The 13,909-nt window shown below is 65.0% G+C and overlaps 3 protein-coding genes across 5 annotated transcripts; 2 read left to right on the top strand and 1 right to left on the bottom strand.

The window, feature by feature from the left end:
* Positions 1–1,047: 1,047 nt before the first annotated feature.
* On the bottom strand, positions 1,048–2,358 carry APLN (apelin). Its single transcript, XM_042825052.1, has 3 exons — positions 2,163–2,358; positions 1,497–1,668; positions 1,048–1,421 (listed from the first exon to the last, which is right to left on the bottom strand). The coding sequence occupies exons 1-2, from the start codon at positions 2,356–2,358 to the stop codon at positions 1,502–1,504; spliced, it is 363 nt and encodes a 120-aa protein (XP_042680986.1). The 3' UTR covers positions 1,048–1,421; positions 1,497–1,501.
* A 2,509-nt stretch (positions 2,359–4,867) lies between these two features.
* On the top strand, positions 4,868–9,411 carry XPNPEP2 (X-prolyl aminopeptidase 2). Its single transcript, XM_042825001.1, has 22 exons — positions 4,868–5,078; positions 5,225–5,427; positions 5,507–5,580; positions 5,673–5,783; positions 5,854–5,917; positions 6,022–6,126; positions 6,201–6,287; positions 6,371–6,517; positions 6,589–6,690; positions 6,769–6,850; positions 7,086–7,281; positions 7,364–7,453; positions 7,533–7,642; positions 7,722–7,799; positions 7,873–7,944; positions 8,022–8,082; positions 8,169–8,238; positions 8,322–8,426; positions 8,511–8,570; positions 8,715–8,791; positions 8,901–8,999; positions 9,088–9,411. The coding sequence occupies exons 2-22, from the start codon at positions 5,382–5,384 to the stop codon at positions 9,286–9,288; spliced, it is 2,037 nt and encodes a 678-aa protein (XP_042680935.1). The 5' UTR covers positions 4,868–5,078; positions 5,225–5,381; the 3' UTR covers positions 9,289–9,411.
* A 300-nt stretch (positions 9,412–9,711) lies between these two features.
* SASH3 (SAM and SH3 domain containing 3) lies at positions 9,712–13,799 on the top strand. 3 transcript variants are annotated; one of them, XM_042825009.1, is made up of 8 exons: positions 9,712–9,815; positions 10,933–11,028; positions 11,158–11,313; positions 11,385–11,523; positions 11,596–11,747; positions 11,974–12,180; positions 12,464–12,614; positions 12,704–13,799. In XM_042825009.1, the coding sequence occupies exons 1-8, from the start codon at positions 9,762–9,764 to the stop codon at positions 12,892–12,894; spliced, it is 1,146 nt and encodes a 381-aa protein (XP_042680943.1). In that variant the 5' UTR covers positions 9,712–9,761; the 3' UTR covers positions 12,895–13,799. The 3 variants fall into 3 exon arrangements, with proteins under 3 accessions (XP_042680943.1, XP_042680944.1, XP_042680942.1); XM_042825010.1 differs by having other exon boundaries at positions 11,382–11,523; positions 12,707–13,799; XM_042825008.1 differs by having other exon boundaries at positions 11,382–11,523.
* Positions 13,800–13,909: the final 110 nt, after the last annotated feature.

The raw sequence follows: 13,909 nt of genomic DNA, 5'->3' as shown, positions 1-13,909 counted from the left end.
ATCATGCTGGCACGTGGCCGGGAGTGCATCCCTCCCGGTCCCCGAGGATGAGCTCATGGAGGCCAGCTGGGCCCAGCCCCGCTTCCCCCAGGCCCCTGCTTGCAGCCCCGCAGCTGCAGACTTTCCGTTCTTCCACGGCCCCATTAACCCCTCCCCTCCAGTGCTGCAGCCCTGTGTTGCCTGTGGGACCCCCACCACCGTGCCCTCCTCGCTCTCCCGGGGCAGCCCGGCACCCCTCCTGCAGGGGATGGAGGCCTTGGGAGCCCCGCATGCACTGCACTGCCCTGGCTTGGGGGTTTCTGGGGTGGTCCCGTCCCTTTGCACAGCTCAGCCCCCATCCAAGTGTAAGATTTGCTTGCTGAGCCCCAAGCTGCCACCTTCCTGCGTGGGCCTGGAGGGACACCAGGGAGAGGTGCCTGCAGCTGCTTGCCTACCAGGACCCACGGCGACGGGGACACTGGGAACTGGAACGGCAAGGGCAGGGCTGTCAGGGACATCAGCAATAGGATCACAGGGACGTGGATACCAGAGACAGGGACACCAGGAATAGGGACACCAAGAATAGAGATGGCAGGGAGGAGGACACCAGGAGCGCAGACTCTGGGAATAGGGACAGCAGAAAGGGAAACGAAAGGACCTGGAGCACGCGGTGCAGGGCTGAGGCAGGCTGGGTGTCCAGCAACCACCAGAGGATGGCAGCAACCAGAAGTGCCCAGGACCAGGCAGCCCAACCCCAGACACGGGTGCTGCACCCAGTAGCCGGTAACCACGGCAACATCAGCATCGTGGTGCTCACACCCTGAGTTACAAACCACTTCTGGCTAAAGAGATGCATGAGACCCCAGCCCGGCTGCTGTCACAGCACCGATACCAAAATCAGCACCATGGGAGCAGTGATGGGATGCGTCCCTACTCAGGCCACAGAGCACCCCAGCCCCACAGGCTGCAGAACGTCCCCCAGCCCTTCATTCAGTCTCCCACCACACCATCACCACAAAGCGCTTACTGTCATCATAGCTCTTTATAATAAAGATGTATTTACACAGAACAATTCTTTACAGACGTGACAGACGCGGTGACCAGCAGGGCCCGGCACCGCTGCGGCCCTTTTGGGGTACATCAGTGCTTCCTGCAGAGCCCCAGGGGGGTGGGAACCCCACAGGGCAGCTCACACGGGGTCAGCATCACAGGAATAAATAGACCCCTCCGGGAGGGGATGGGGCAGGGCCCCACGGAGAGCTCCTCCGCCAGACAAAGTGCTTTACGCAGAGCCCCCGGAGCCGGCACACCGGGATTGGGGCACGGGGCACTGGGAGAACACGGTGCCAGAGCCACCAGGGACAGCTGCAGGGAGGCGATGCCGGCTCAGGGACGAGCAGAGCAGGCAGTGGGGATGCATCCTTGGAGCGCTGGCGGCGGTCCTGCAAGGAGAGCAAAGGCCGTCAGGATGAGCGAGCTGTGGGCAGCGCCACGCGTGTCCCCTCCACGTCACTCACCTCCATCAGAAGGGCATGGGGCCCTTATGGGACAGCCGTGGCCGGGGACGGCGGAGCCGCCTCCACCCTCCTGGCCTCCGCACGTTCCCACGCCGCGCACCCCGTGGCCGCACCAGCGTTCGGATGAGGCCGTCCTCGGGATCCATCCCGTCCAGCCCCGCTCCCAGCGGCCCTGGGGATGGCAGAGCAGCGTGAGCGGATGCCCTGCCCACCCGTGGGGTGGGGATGCTCCAGGAGCTGGGCAGCATCTCCTCAATCACCCTCCCGGCAGGAGTCACGCGCCCCAGAGAGCGAGCGCTTCCTGCAGCCAGATGGCCGGGTCACCTGCACGGTGCCACCGCAGTCACCACAGGGCACGGCAAAGCCCCGATCGGGCTTCGATCTCAGCCCCCCACCCCGGAGCCACCCAGCTCGGGGTGACGGCGGAGATGCTCCGGTACCTCCAGCACGTGGATGGCACCAGAGACGGCGCGGCCGCCCCCCGGCACCCGGTGGCACAGGCGGCTCCCGGCCGTCGTTCGGCCTCCCTGCCTTCGGGACAGTCCGCGGTTTGTTGCCACCGTGAAAAGCGCTTTGTCCTCTCCCCCCCCACACACTCCCGGGGATCGACGGCTCTGCCTCCCCCCGCCCTCCCCGACCCCGCACGGCTCTCAGCCCCGCACTCACCCGCGGACGCGGCGCTCAGCGCGAGGCAGAAGAGCAGCAGCAGCGCCAGCAGCCAGCGGCGCGCCGCCATGCTCCGCCCTGCGCGGGGACACAGACACGCGAGGACACGGACACGCAGGAGGCGGTGGCCCCGCTCCGGGATCGCCGCATTTGTAGGCGGTGAGAGCCCGGCCCGGCCCCGCTCCCGCCCGGTCATGTGGCCGCCGGTAAGGGGGAGGGGGGTCCGCAGCTCGCCCCGCCCCGCTCCGCCCTCTCAGCGCTGCAGCCCCCCGGGGTGCCCAGGGGGTGGCATCCGAAGGGACGCGGGGGGCGCCGAGGATGCTCGGGGGGAGGGTCGGCCCCGCGATCCTCCGGGGAGCAAAGGGAGGGACTTCAGAATGAGTGAGGTCGGCAAAGAGCTCTGAGCCCACCCTCCCCCCCCCCACGCCCCCCGCATCAGCCCGCAGTGCGGCCGGGGGTGGAAGCCGGGGGGAGCTGGGGGTGACGGTGCCAAACCACTGAGTGAGGAGTCGTGGCGGCCCGACGGGGTCGCGCTGTCTGAAAAAGTGGAGAAAGGGGGGAAAGAAAAAGGAAGAGCCAGGAAGCTGCAGGCCGGGCGGTGTCACTGCTGTGCCCGGTGTGCTGCTCACGGAGCAGATCCTCCTAGAAGCTGTACGAGGTGCTCAGAGAGCCCAGAGGTGATGGGGGAAGGACAGGAGCTGCTGATCCCCAGTGCTCACGGTGCTGGTGGGCACAGACTGATGCGGCTCACCCAGAGCTTTGGGGATGTCCTGCTGCCTCTGCACGACAGAGACGTGGATGTGGCAGATGGAGAACTGCTCAGTGCATAAGGACTTGATTGGGTTGCACCCAGAGAGCTCCACAACTCTGTGTGCAAGTGAGGAGCAGCAACCAGTGGTGTCCAGGGCTCTCGGGGGGGACCAGAGTGATTTAACAGCTCTGTGACAAGGACAGGAGGCTGAGCACACCCTCAGCAGCGCTGCAGATGTCACACAGCTGAGTGGTGCAGTGGAGGAACTGGAGGAGATGGATGCCATCCAAGGGGGCCTGGGGGCCTCATGTGGGCCCTTGTGAATCTCATGAGATTTTAATGAGACCAATGGGCTGCACCTGTGTCAGGTCAAACACAGAGGTGGGTAAAGAGGAGAAAGAAAAGTTCCTGGAGAGGAGCCCTGGGAGCTGGTGGGTGGGAGGTTCAGCTGAAAGGGGGATTTTGCATCAGAGGTAAGGTGGAAATGCTTTGCTGGGGGGGGCTGTAGGCAGCCCCTAGAACATGGCAGAGGGCACAGACAGCAGCACCAAAGGCTCCCCTGCCAGCAGGAAGCATTCATTTGCTGTATGTGGGGCAGAGCAGTGCGGGGCACGGCACACAGAGGGGACGCTGGGTGTCTGTCCTTGGAGGTGAGCTCCATCAGGGTGAGCTCCTGGCATGCTGCTTGGGGTGTCCTGCAGTGGGATCTTTCCAGCTTCAGGTGCTCCATGCAAGTGAGGGCTGTGGAGGTGCGAGATGCCTGCACAGGGCCTCCCGAAACCACCTCTACACCATCACTGGTGTGGTGACCACCGATGTGCAGCTGGACACAGATGGGATTTTGCTGGCAGATAGAGGTAAAGCAACAGCTTTGCATCCCAACAGAGCTGCAGTGCTCCAGAGCTGCTGTGGGTTCAGCTGGAGGTGGGTGCCCTGTGCCCTCCCGCAGCGCTCTGCATCGCCGATGGATCCCCAGCCCCCTTCACAGGGGATTTAACCTGGACCCCAATGCTCCTACACCACCTTCCGCATTCCTGGGGTCCCAGGGGTTCCCTCCCTCCCTCCCTCCCACCCCACGTCCTGTTTGCTCGGGCGCATCACCCCGGCCTGAGTCACCCCACAGCCCTGCAGGTGGCGGAAGGCTAACAATAGCCCACAAAGGGAGGATGTCTCCCCCAAGCCTTCCTCTGGGCCCGTCGTCGAGGAAAGCTCCCGGGGGGGGAGGGCCGGGCCCCACCGGACGCACAGTGGATGGGCTTCGTCCGGTCGAGGCCGCTCTAGAGCTCAGAGCAGCCCCCGGTGAGCAGGTTGGGGTCCCTGGGGATGGCTGGAGGAAGAGGAGGAGGAGGATGTGCAGCATCGTTAGCACGTTTTGTTAATTAGCAGGACGGAAGCGAAGCGATGCCTGATGGTCACCGTGGCAACCGCATGGCGCATCCTTGAGAAACTTCGGTTGCTGTGATGATCGCAGGGACCTCGTGGTCACCGTGTGCCCCCACCCAGCCCCGTGCAGGGGCTCCCGCACAGCCCAACCACACGGGAGGACCAACAGAGGGTCTCCGGGGTGACAGCGGCCTGGCCGGGAGCATCGGTGACATGCACATGCCCGGCCTCGGCTCGGTGCCGTTCACAGGGGCAGGATGGCGGTGATGCCTCCGGGTCCCGCTGTCGCCTCGCCTCCGCGCAGCGCGGGGACACGGCCGGGACCTGCGGTGCGGTCGTGGTGCCATCTCGTGGCCGACAGCTTCGCACTGACACCGCGGGACGGTGCATCGGCGGGGCGGGCTGCTCATAAAGCGGTTCGTTGTTCATTTCCTGTAGGACCCACCCGGCATCCCGCCGTTCTTCGACCCCGGTTGGAGCCGCATCCCCACCCGAAGATCCCCATCACCCCCCGCAGCCGCGCTGCGCAGAGCCCGTCCCGCAGGGGTGTCCCCATAGCGGGAGGACATCGCGCCCCACCGGCGCGGCAGGATTCGTCCTTTCGCTGGATGTGATCTGGGGAGCCGAGCTCTGCCCTTCTCCATAGCGGGGCCGGAGGACGGCAGCACCGTACCCTCACCCCGTGCTGCTCAATGTCACTTCCCTCCAGGCCGACGGCACGGGCGGGCTGAGCGGGATGCAGCCGTGAGCGGCCGTGCGTGCCATCACTCTCCCCCTGGCAGGTGGTTTTGTGGCAGTGCAGCCCCCCCTGGTTCGCCCGTGGCCAGCAGGGACGTGCCAGGCTGAGATGGCACAGCCGCACCTCTGCTTCCGGGAGACCTTTGGACTCGGTGCTGATTGAGCTGTTTGCTCTTATCTGGTTATCTAGAGAGCAGAAGCGCTCTGTGAAGAGGACAACGACCCCCGGTCTCTGCCCGGGGCCTCGGCATCCCTCCGCCCAAGGGGCAAAGGCGCAGGAGGAGGGACCGGTCGCTCGCTCCACGGCACCAAACGTCCCCTCCGCGTCCCGCAGCGCGGGGACAGCCATGCCGCCCTCCCGCTGGACAGCAGCCTGGCTGCTCCTGCTGCAGGGTACGAGGCACGCATCGCTGCGGGCCGGGCGGGGGCTGAGCAGGAGCCCGAGCTCCCGCTGAGGCTCAGAACCCCTCAGGTTGCTCCGTGGGACGCTCGCAGCTCGCCACCTCCCCCAGGACCGACATCAGGGACTGCTCCGTGGACCCCCCGGTGAGCCCCTCGCCCACAGCCCGCGCCCACCCTGGGGTGCTTCGGCGGCCCCCTGCCCAGCCCCACTCCTGCCTGTTCCTTTGTGCCACCAGTACCTGCCTCCCACGGCCACCAACAGCTCGGCACAGCTCAGCGCTCTGCGGGACGCCATGCGTGCCCATAACATCCACGCCTACGTCGTGCCCTCCACGGATGCCCACATGGTGAGGTGCCATCCCCACACACGCCGTGCCGGCTCTCGGATCTCCTCTCACCTCTCCATCCCATCCTCAGAGCGAGTACATTGCAGACAGGGACGCCCGCCTGGGCTGGCTCACCGGTTTCACCGGCTCTGCAGGTGGGAGCATCTCTGCTGGGCTCTGTGCCCAGCCCTGGGGGGACGTGGGCTGCTGGGGAGTGGGACTGGGGGAGAAACGATGCCTGAGACCTGCTGCCCCCCAGGCACCGGCGTGGTGACGGAGGACAGAGCAGCCCTGTGGACCGACAGCCGCTACTGGACGCAGGCAGAGAGGCAGCTGGACTGCAACTGGGAGCTGCAGAGGACCAGTCAGTGCAGGGAGGTGGGGGTGAGGGGCTGCCCACTGCCAGAACCCCCCCACACACACTGCTCTGCCTTGCAGCGTGGATTGAGTCCATCGGGACGTGGATCATGGAGTTGGTTCCTGCAGGGGGGAACGTCAGCCTGGACCCCTTCCTCTTCTCCATCGGTACGGTGGGCTGGCACCGAGGGGATGCTTCCTCATAGGGTGGTCGCTGGATGATGCAGCCCCGTGGGCCATTCTCCCTGCAGACACATGGAAGAGCTACCAGGAGGCCCTGCAGGGCTCCAGCATCACCCTGCTGCCCATGGAGACCAACCTTGTGGACCAAGTGTGGGGCAGCCAGAGACCCCCTTTACCTTCCAGCAACATCTACAGCCTCCCAGAGGAGTTCACAGGTACGCCTCTCACCCATCTCTGCTCGCTCAGAGGAGGGCCGTGCACTGAGCCCCCCCCCCCCTCACCCCAGGGAGCAGCTGGCAGGAGAAGGTGGCTGGGATCCGGCAGCAGATGGAGGAGCACACGCGGAGTCCCACAGCTCTGCTGCTCTCAGGGCTGGAGGAGACGGCCTGTGAGTAGAGCACCAAGGTTGTGGCACTGCCCCAGGGGCATCGGGGTGGGCACAGCTCTGATGTCTCACCCCTGGCAGGGCTCTTCAACCTCCGTGGTGACGACATCCCCTACAACCCAGTCTTCTACTCCTACACCCTCCTGACCACCACCAACATCAGGTGGGCAGTGGCTGCTGTGGGTCTCACCCCAACCCTCCTCCTTTATCCCATTAGATTTCCCCCCCTCCACCCGTTCCCCACACGCTCCTCGCATCCTGCAGCGCCCACCCCATCTCATCCCGCCTCCAAGTCCTACATCTTTCCCAGAATCGATCTCACCCCTCCCAGTAAAACCCAGCGGTTCCCCCCCCACCCCCCCCACCCCCTCCCCCCCATCACCATGCCCCTTTCCCAGCCTGTTTGTGGACTCTGCACGGCTGACAGCGGAGGCTCAGCAGTCGTTACGCTCCGGCTGCCCGGGGCCGCTCTGCGTGGAGCTGTGGGACTACGGGCAGGTGAGCGCCCACCTCCATCACTACGCTCAGGGCAATGTCACCATCTGGCTGGGCACTGAATACACCACCTACGGCCTCTACAGCATCATCCCCCAGGTGAGGTTCACCACGAAATCCTGCCGGTGGGGCTGGGGGCAGGGGATGGGTTGGCTGTGTCCCACCGTTGTCACGTGTGCAGGAGAAGCTGCTGGAGGACAGCTACTCTCCGGTGATGCACGCCAAGGCTGTGAAGAACGCCAAGGAGCAGGAACTGCTGCGAGCAGCCCACGTAAGGCTGTGCCCATCCCTTCAGCCAGCTGCTCGGGGGGGGATGGTGACACCTCTCGGTACCACGGAGCTGCCCACAGGTTCGGGATGCGGTGGCTGTCATCCAATACCTGCTGTGGCTGGAGAAGATGGTGCCGCAAGGGCTGGTGGATGAGTTTTCGGGTGCCCGCCGCATCGATGCCCTCCGCTGGTCGGTGCCTACCTGGGGGAGCAGCCGGCATGGGGCAGCAGGGACCCCCCCGCCACGTCCCCCTTCCGCTGCCTTCCAGGGCACAGCAGCACAGCCGCGGGCCCAGCTTTGAGTCCATCTCTGCCAGCGGGCTCAACGCGGCGCTGGCACACTACAGGTGTGGGGATGGGGAGGGAGATGCGCTGTGTGGGGACTCTTCGGATGGGTTCTCACCTCTCCCTTTTCCCCAGCCCAGCCAACGGCAGCAGCCGGCAGCTGTCAGTGGATGAGATGTACCTGGCGGACACCGGCGGGCAGTATCTGTGCGTAGAGCTCCCTGTCCCCTCTGTACCCGCAGAGCTGTGGGGTGATGGGGACCCACTCGCATCCCCCTTTGCAGGGATGGCACCACGGACATCACACGCACCGTGCACTGGGGCACGCCGACCTCGCTGCAGAAGGTGCTGGCGCTGTGGGATGGTCCCAGTGCCGTGGGGCAGGAGGATGCCCCACACAGCATCGCGCTCAGCCCCTGATTCCCTTCTAGGAAGCCTACACCCGTGTGCTGATGGGCAATATTGACCTCTCCCGCCTCATCTTCCCATCTGACACAGCTGGTGGGTGTGCAGCTCGGTGTGGTGGGAGCAGGGCAGGGGTCCCATTGCTGCTCCCAGCTCTGTTCCACCTCCTCATCCTCCAGGGAGAACAGTGGAGACCTTTGCCCGCCGGGCGCTCTGGGAAGTGGGGCTCAACTATGGCCATGGAACCGGGCACGGCATCGGCAACTTCCTCTCGGTGCACGAGTGTGAGCACTGGGGGTGGGATGGGATAGGAGGGAGGGGGCACGCAGTGTCCCAGTGAGCCAAAACCCACCCTGTGTCCCTCACAGGGCCGGTGGGCTTCCAGTCCAACAACGTGCCGCTGACTGCAGGCATGTTCACATCCATCGGTGCGTGCGTCCAGCCGGCTCCTGCCGCCTTGGGGTTGTGGGGATGGTTGTGGGGCAGTGCTAAGGGTCCACAGCTTTCTGCCCAGGGGTGGGATGGGGTGGAGGTGCTGCCGGGGCTCAGGATGTGCTGGGCACTGTCCCCAGAGCCCGGCTACTACCAGGACGGTGAGTTCGGCATCCGCATCGAGGACATCGTGCTGGTGGTGGAGGCACAGACCAAGGTACTGCTGTACCCCTTCCAGGATTCTGCATGGGGCTGGGGGGCTCGGGCACGGCGAGAGGCTGGCAGTGCCACGGGGGCTGCAGCCACTTTCTGACCTTCCCCGGCAGCACCTTACAGGGGAGAAGCCCTTCCTGACCTTTGAGGTGGTGTCCCTGGTGCCCTACGACCGCAACCTCATCGACGTCAGCCTCCTGTCACAGGAGCACGTACGGGAACCGGGACAGGCAGAGCTGAGGTGGGCGCACGGGGCTGGGGTGGGGACGGACACTGAGATGGAGATGTGTCTGCCTGCAGATCCAGTACCTGAACGCCTACTATGAGACCATCCGTGCACGTGTGGGGCCGGAGCTGCAGCGGCAGCAGCTGGAGGAGGAGTACAGCTGGCTGCAGCGAAACACTGAGCCCTTCCCACTGAGCAGCGCTGCCTCCACCACCACCGCCATGCTGGCCATCACCTCCCTCATCTCCGTGCTGCTGGCCAAGCTGCAGGCCTGATCCTGCCACCAACAACCAGGGACGTTTCTTCTCCCTGTTGCTCACTTCCTCGTTATGTCCTTTTTTTTCTTTTAATCTTTGTTCTTTGCACTTAAACGGCGTCAATGCTGGGTGTGTGCATCAGTGCGCTGGGGCTGTCTGAGCGTGACCCAACCCTGTGCCCCACGCAGGGGCTGGCAATGGGACGTGATGGGCACGGTGGGAACCTCGCCCTCTGCTCGGGGACGCGCGGAGCCCAACAGAAGTGGTGGGGATGGGTGCGAGGGTGTGAAAACGGCGCCGCTCCGGGGCGCTGGGCAGGGCGGCCGCTTCGAGGAGAGCTTCCTTCCTCCCGGCCCAGGCTGCGCGCCCCGAAGCTGAGCGGCTCGGAGCTCTCATGTGACCGCCGGCTTCCTGTGCGCTTCCCAGCTGCGGTGCCGACGCTTCGGTCCGTGCCCCGCCAGGCGCTGCTCCGTGCTCCGGCACCCAGCACCATGCTGCGCCGAAAGCCCTCCAATGCCGGCGAGAAGGAGCCGGGCCACAGGAAGGTGAGCACCGGGACCGGCCCGGGGATGGCCTTCCTTCACCGATGGGACTGAGGGCTGAGAGCACCGGGTGATGCCGTCTGCGCGTCCGGGAGGATGGGATGGAGTGGGGCAGAGGTGGCACTGCCAGCAGCCGCCAACGACACGCAGCCCCGCGAACGCGCGGCTCGGGCTGGGAGCTGAACGTGCAGCCGCCGCCACCCAGCGCCCGCACAACGCGGGGCGGCAGCAGGGCTGCATCCTCGGGGCGCAGCTGTGATGTGGGGCTGGGGATGCTCAGACCCCTAAACGACTGCGGGCACCCGTGGGGTCGTGCCGGGGAAGCAGCAGCAGCTCCCCCTCTTCGCCGTTCTCTGCAATGTGGGCGGCCGCTGCCGTTTCCTGCCGGGGGGATGGCGGGGCTGCCGGGCACGGCTCCCAGCAAGGTGTCTGCGGTCGAGGCAGCGCGAGGTTGCAGCCCCATCACGTGCATCCGCCGCTTCCTCCGGCAGCTCTGCACCGGCACGGAGCCCTCCGCCTGCGGGCAGGGCCTGCAGCAGCAGCAGCAGCAGCAGCAGCACCGTTGCTCTTTGTTAGTCTCCGTTGCAGGGCGCTCCCCGGCAGAGCGGAGTGGGGTCACTGCGCTGAGAAGCTCCAGGCTGCTGCGCGAATGGCTGCGCAGCATCCGACGGAGCAGGGCTGCCCTGCAGAGCCCCGCTGGGCATCCCCACTGCTCTCACTTCCCTCTCGCTCCTTGGCTGCAATGCTGCTGAGGGTGCAGCACAGGGCAGGGCCCCCCCCATTTACCCCCCCCGGCCCCGAGCTCGCGGTTTGCCAACGCTGTGCCAGTGCTGTTGCAACACCGGCTCCTCCCCAGCGTGGGGCCGGCTGTGCAGTGAGGCCGTGGTGCCAACTGCAGTGCCGGGAGCTGCTGTCACACAGGGATGAGGAGGAGACACTGAGAGCTCACAGTGCAGGAGCAGAGAGAAAATAAAATGGGTGCCTAGTGGAGCTGGCAAAAAGAAGAACCGGGTGGGGAAGTTGCAATGCCATGGTTGAGGGCAACGCTGCCACGCTGGGGGTGAGCAGAGAGCCTCTCCCGGCAACACAAAGAGCCCTCACCCCCTCCCCACGCCCCCAGCTCTCCCTGCAGCGTTCCAGCAGCTTCAAGGACTTTGCCAAATCCAAAGTCAGCTCCCCGGTGACAAGCGAGAAGGAGTTCAACCTGGAGGAGAATGTAAGCGTCTGTCCCCACCCGCAGCCCTTCTCCAAGTCCCACGTGCCATGGGGCACCCAGGGGCCAGGTATTGCCCCAGTCTGGAGCCTTGGGAGCCCCCCGTGCCCTCCCCTCTCTGTCTCCCCACAGATCCCTGAGGATGAGCCCAGCGGTGCAGGCCCTGAAGAGGCGGCTCAGGGCAGCAGCGGTGGGATGAAGCTGGGCAAGAAGTGGCGGGCCATCATCTCCCGCACCATGAACCGCAAGATGGGCCGCGTGGCCGTGCGGGCGCTGGCTGAAGGGAAGGTGAGAGCGGGACCTGGGGCTGCGGGTCAGCCGTCCCCACTTCCCAGCACCAAGCCCGCTCCCCACAGCAGGCGGAGGTGGAGGAAGAGGGGTGTCCATCTCCCCTGCCCTCAGCTGGCGCAGAGGAGCCGAGCCACGAGAAGATGCCGCTGTCCTACGTGGAGATGGAGGAGGACGCGCACCCGTCTGTCAGCCGCCAGCTGTCCAGCGGTGAGCACAGCACAGGCCCCAAGTGTGGCCCCGAGATCGGCACCAATGCTGAGCCCTCCCATCCCCGTGCAGGCAGTGAGGGGCTCAGCCCCGGCTCCACCAGCCAGGACAGCCCGCACTTGGAGGACAGCAGCCCAGCCTACACCGGGCCCTTCTGCGGCAGAGCCCGCGTACACACCGACTTCACACCCAGCCCTTACGACAAGGACTCTCTGAAGCTGCGGGTGAGGGCCAGGGGGTGTCTGGGGATGTCTGAAGGGAGGTGGGCACGGTGGTGGGGGGCTCAGGTTGGATGTCACGCTGCCGAAGCTGCGGTGGGGTCACCATCACTGGTGTGCTCCAGATTGTGGGGATGTGGGACTGAGGGACGCAGTGATGGGCACGGTGGGGTGGGCTGGGGATCTGAGAGGGCTTTTCCAACCCCAATGATGCTGTGATTCCTTGGATCAGAAAGGGGATATCATCGGCATCATCGAAAAGCCACCCGTGGGCACCTGGACGGGGCTGCTTAACAACAAAGTGGGCTCCTTCAAGTTCATCTACGTGGATGTCATCCCTGAGGAGGCAGCCCCCACCCGCAAGAGCCGAGGCCAGGCCAAGAGCAAGCGGCTCAAGCCCAAGACCCTCCATGAGCTGCTGGAGCGCATCAACCTGCAGGTGAGGGCTGGGGGGGGACAGGGACTGCAGTGGGGCAGGGACAGAGCCCGCCCAGCCCATAGGGGACGGTAGGGGATCACATGGGTAGCCCAAGAGAGCAGTAGGGATGGAATGGGATAAGAATCGGAGCACCATAGGAAGGAAAAGAGGAGCCTCCGTTCTGCTCCCGCGCTCTCCCATCCTCTGGGTCCCTCTGCTTCGTGCCTGAGCGTGGCTGAGGACAGAGGGGATGCATGAGGCTGAAGCAGGGCTGGGTTCTCCATCGTGCTGCTCCCTGCTCCAGGAGCACACCTCCACCCTGCTGCTGAACGGCTACCAGACTCTGGAGGACTTCAAGGAGCTGAGGGAGACCCACCTCAACGAGCTGAACATCACCGACCCCCAGCACCGCGCCAAGCTGCTCACAGCTGCTGAGCTCCTCCTGGATTATGACAGTAAGGGCTGGGCAGGGATGTCCCACGCTGGCTCTAGCCTTGGTGGCGAGGAGCAAGCTGATGGCTTGATGTTTTGTCCTGTCCCCCAGCAGCAAGCAGTGATGCGGAGGAAGGGGACGGCACCACTGAGCAGCATTCGCCCTCGGAGCCCAAGGGGGACATTCCCCGGGACTCGGGCTGCTTCGAGGGATCCGAGACCCTGGATAGCAGCCGTGAGGAGGCCGAGCTGCCGAGCCCTGAGGGGCAGCTGCAGGCTGTGTCCCTGGCGGAGTCCTCCTGAGCCCCCGCCGTGCTTTACAGGCTCTGGTGTGGCAGTGGACAGAGGGGAGAACTCGGTGGGGTGTGGGTGAGCCCCAGGGATGAAGGCACACTGCAGGACTCTGTGCTGTAGGTGGGGCGATCCCCCAGGTGTGCTGCTCCAGGACGTTCTGTGCTGCCTCACGCCACCATCCCACGCTGCAGGTGCTCCAGGCACTGCGGGAGAGTGCCAGAGATGCTGCAGGTCTGTTTGCCAGGGGTGGGCTGCCCCATTTCATCCACAGCTTCAAGAGCTCCTCTGGGAGCTCACATCTGCCAGGCCAAATAAACGGCAGTGCAAAAGAGCCTGTAAGGACAGGGATAGCATGGACAGAGCAAGCACAGCACTGAGCAAATCAAGCAAGCAAGCAGAGGCATCGAGGCAACATCTCTACCAGCAGGACTTGGCTTTCCCCAACCACCATCCTCACACAGCCAAAGCAGATGGAGGAAGGTGTGCAGGAGGTTCAGCCGAGCCCTGTGAGCAGCCCAGCAGGGTACCAGGAGGCAGCCCATGTTCCAGAGGGGCTGTGAGGAAGGGGGCTGAGCACTGTGCTGCCTGAAGGTGACCCCACGCAGGTCCCCACACTTCCCACAGCCCTGCAGGATGCGACAGGCTGGTCCCTCCCAGCATCAGCTGCTCCAGGCATCCCTGCAAAGGGGTGGAGGAGCTGCAGCACCACCGGGGCAATGAGCTGATGAGGAGTGTGTATCACCTGTAACCAAACCCTGGGGTTGTGGGGGACTGCAGCATTCAGACAGCTCAGGCCCTCACAGCTGCGTTCAGTCACCTCCAGCTCCCACACTGTGGGACCACTGTGGTGGATCTCTGAGCCTCAAGTTTGTTCCTTTACGCTTGATCCCAATAAATGCGTGCTCTGGTCTTCAGCCTGCTTCCTACCTACCCTAAAAGCTTGGGGAGAGAGATGGGGACCGAGCAGTGCCTGTTCAGTGAGGCTGCAGGCAATTTATCTTCCCAGGACCAGCTCCTGCTGCAC

Source organism: Centrocercus urophasianus, unplaced genomic scaffold (genome assembly GCF_019232065.1).
Source record: "Centrocercus urophasianus isolate 14NV4802_14NV808 unplaced genomic scaffold, USGS_Curo_1.0 seq_24, whole genome shotgun sequence".
Taxonomy (NCBI): Eukaryota; Metazoa; Chordata; class Aves; order Galliformes; family Phasianidae; genus Centrocercus; species Centrocercus urophasianus.
This window is presented reverse-complemented; position numbering and strand designations above follow the sequence as displayed.

Coding starts and splice junctions, on each gene's coding strand:
- SASH3 (XM_042825008.1), top strand. CDS start 9,762: ATGCTGCGCCGAAAGCCCTCCAATGCCGGCGAGAAGGAGCCGGGCCAC. Junction 11,029..11,157: donor AGTTCAACCTGGAGGAGAAT/GTAAGCGTCTGT, acceptor GTCTCCCCACAG/ATCCCTGAGGATGAGCCCAG. Junction 12,615..12,703: donor GCTCCTCCTGGATTATGACA/GTAAGGGCTGGG, acceptor CCTGTCCCCCAG/CAGCAAGCAGTGATGCGGAG.
- APLN (XM_042825052.1), bottom strand. CDS start 2,358: ATGACCGGGCGGGAGCGGGGCCGGGCCGGGCTCTCACCGCCTACAAAT. Junction 1,669..2,162: donor GCTGAGCGCCGCGTCCGCGG/GTGAGTGCGGGG, acceptor TGCCATCCCCAG/GGCCGCTGGGAGCGGGGCTG.
- XPNPEP2 (XM_042825001.1), top strand. CDS start 5,382: ATGCCGCCCTCCCGCTGGACAGCAGCCTGGCTGCTCCTGCTGCAGG. Junction 6,288..6,370: donor CCCCTTCCTCTTCTCCATCG/GTACGGTGGGCT, acceptor TTCTCCCTGCAG/ACACATGGAAGAGCTACCAG. Junction 6,518..6,588: donor CCTCCCAGAGGAGTTCACAG/GTACGCCTCTCA, acceptor CCCTCACCCCAG/GGAGCAGCTGGCAGGAGAAG.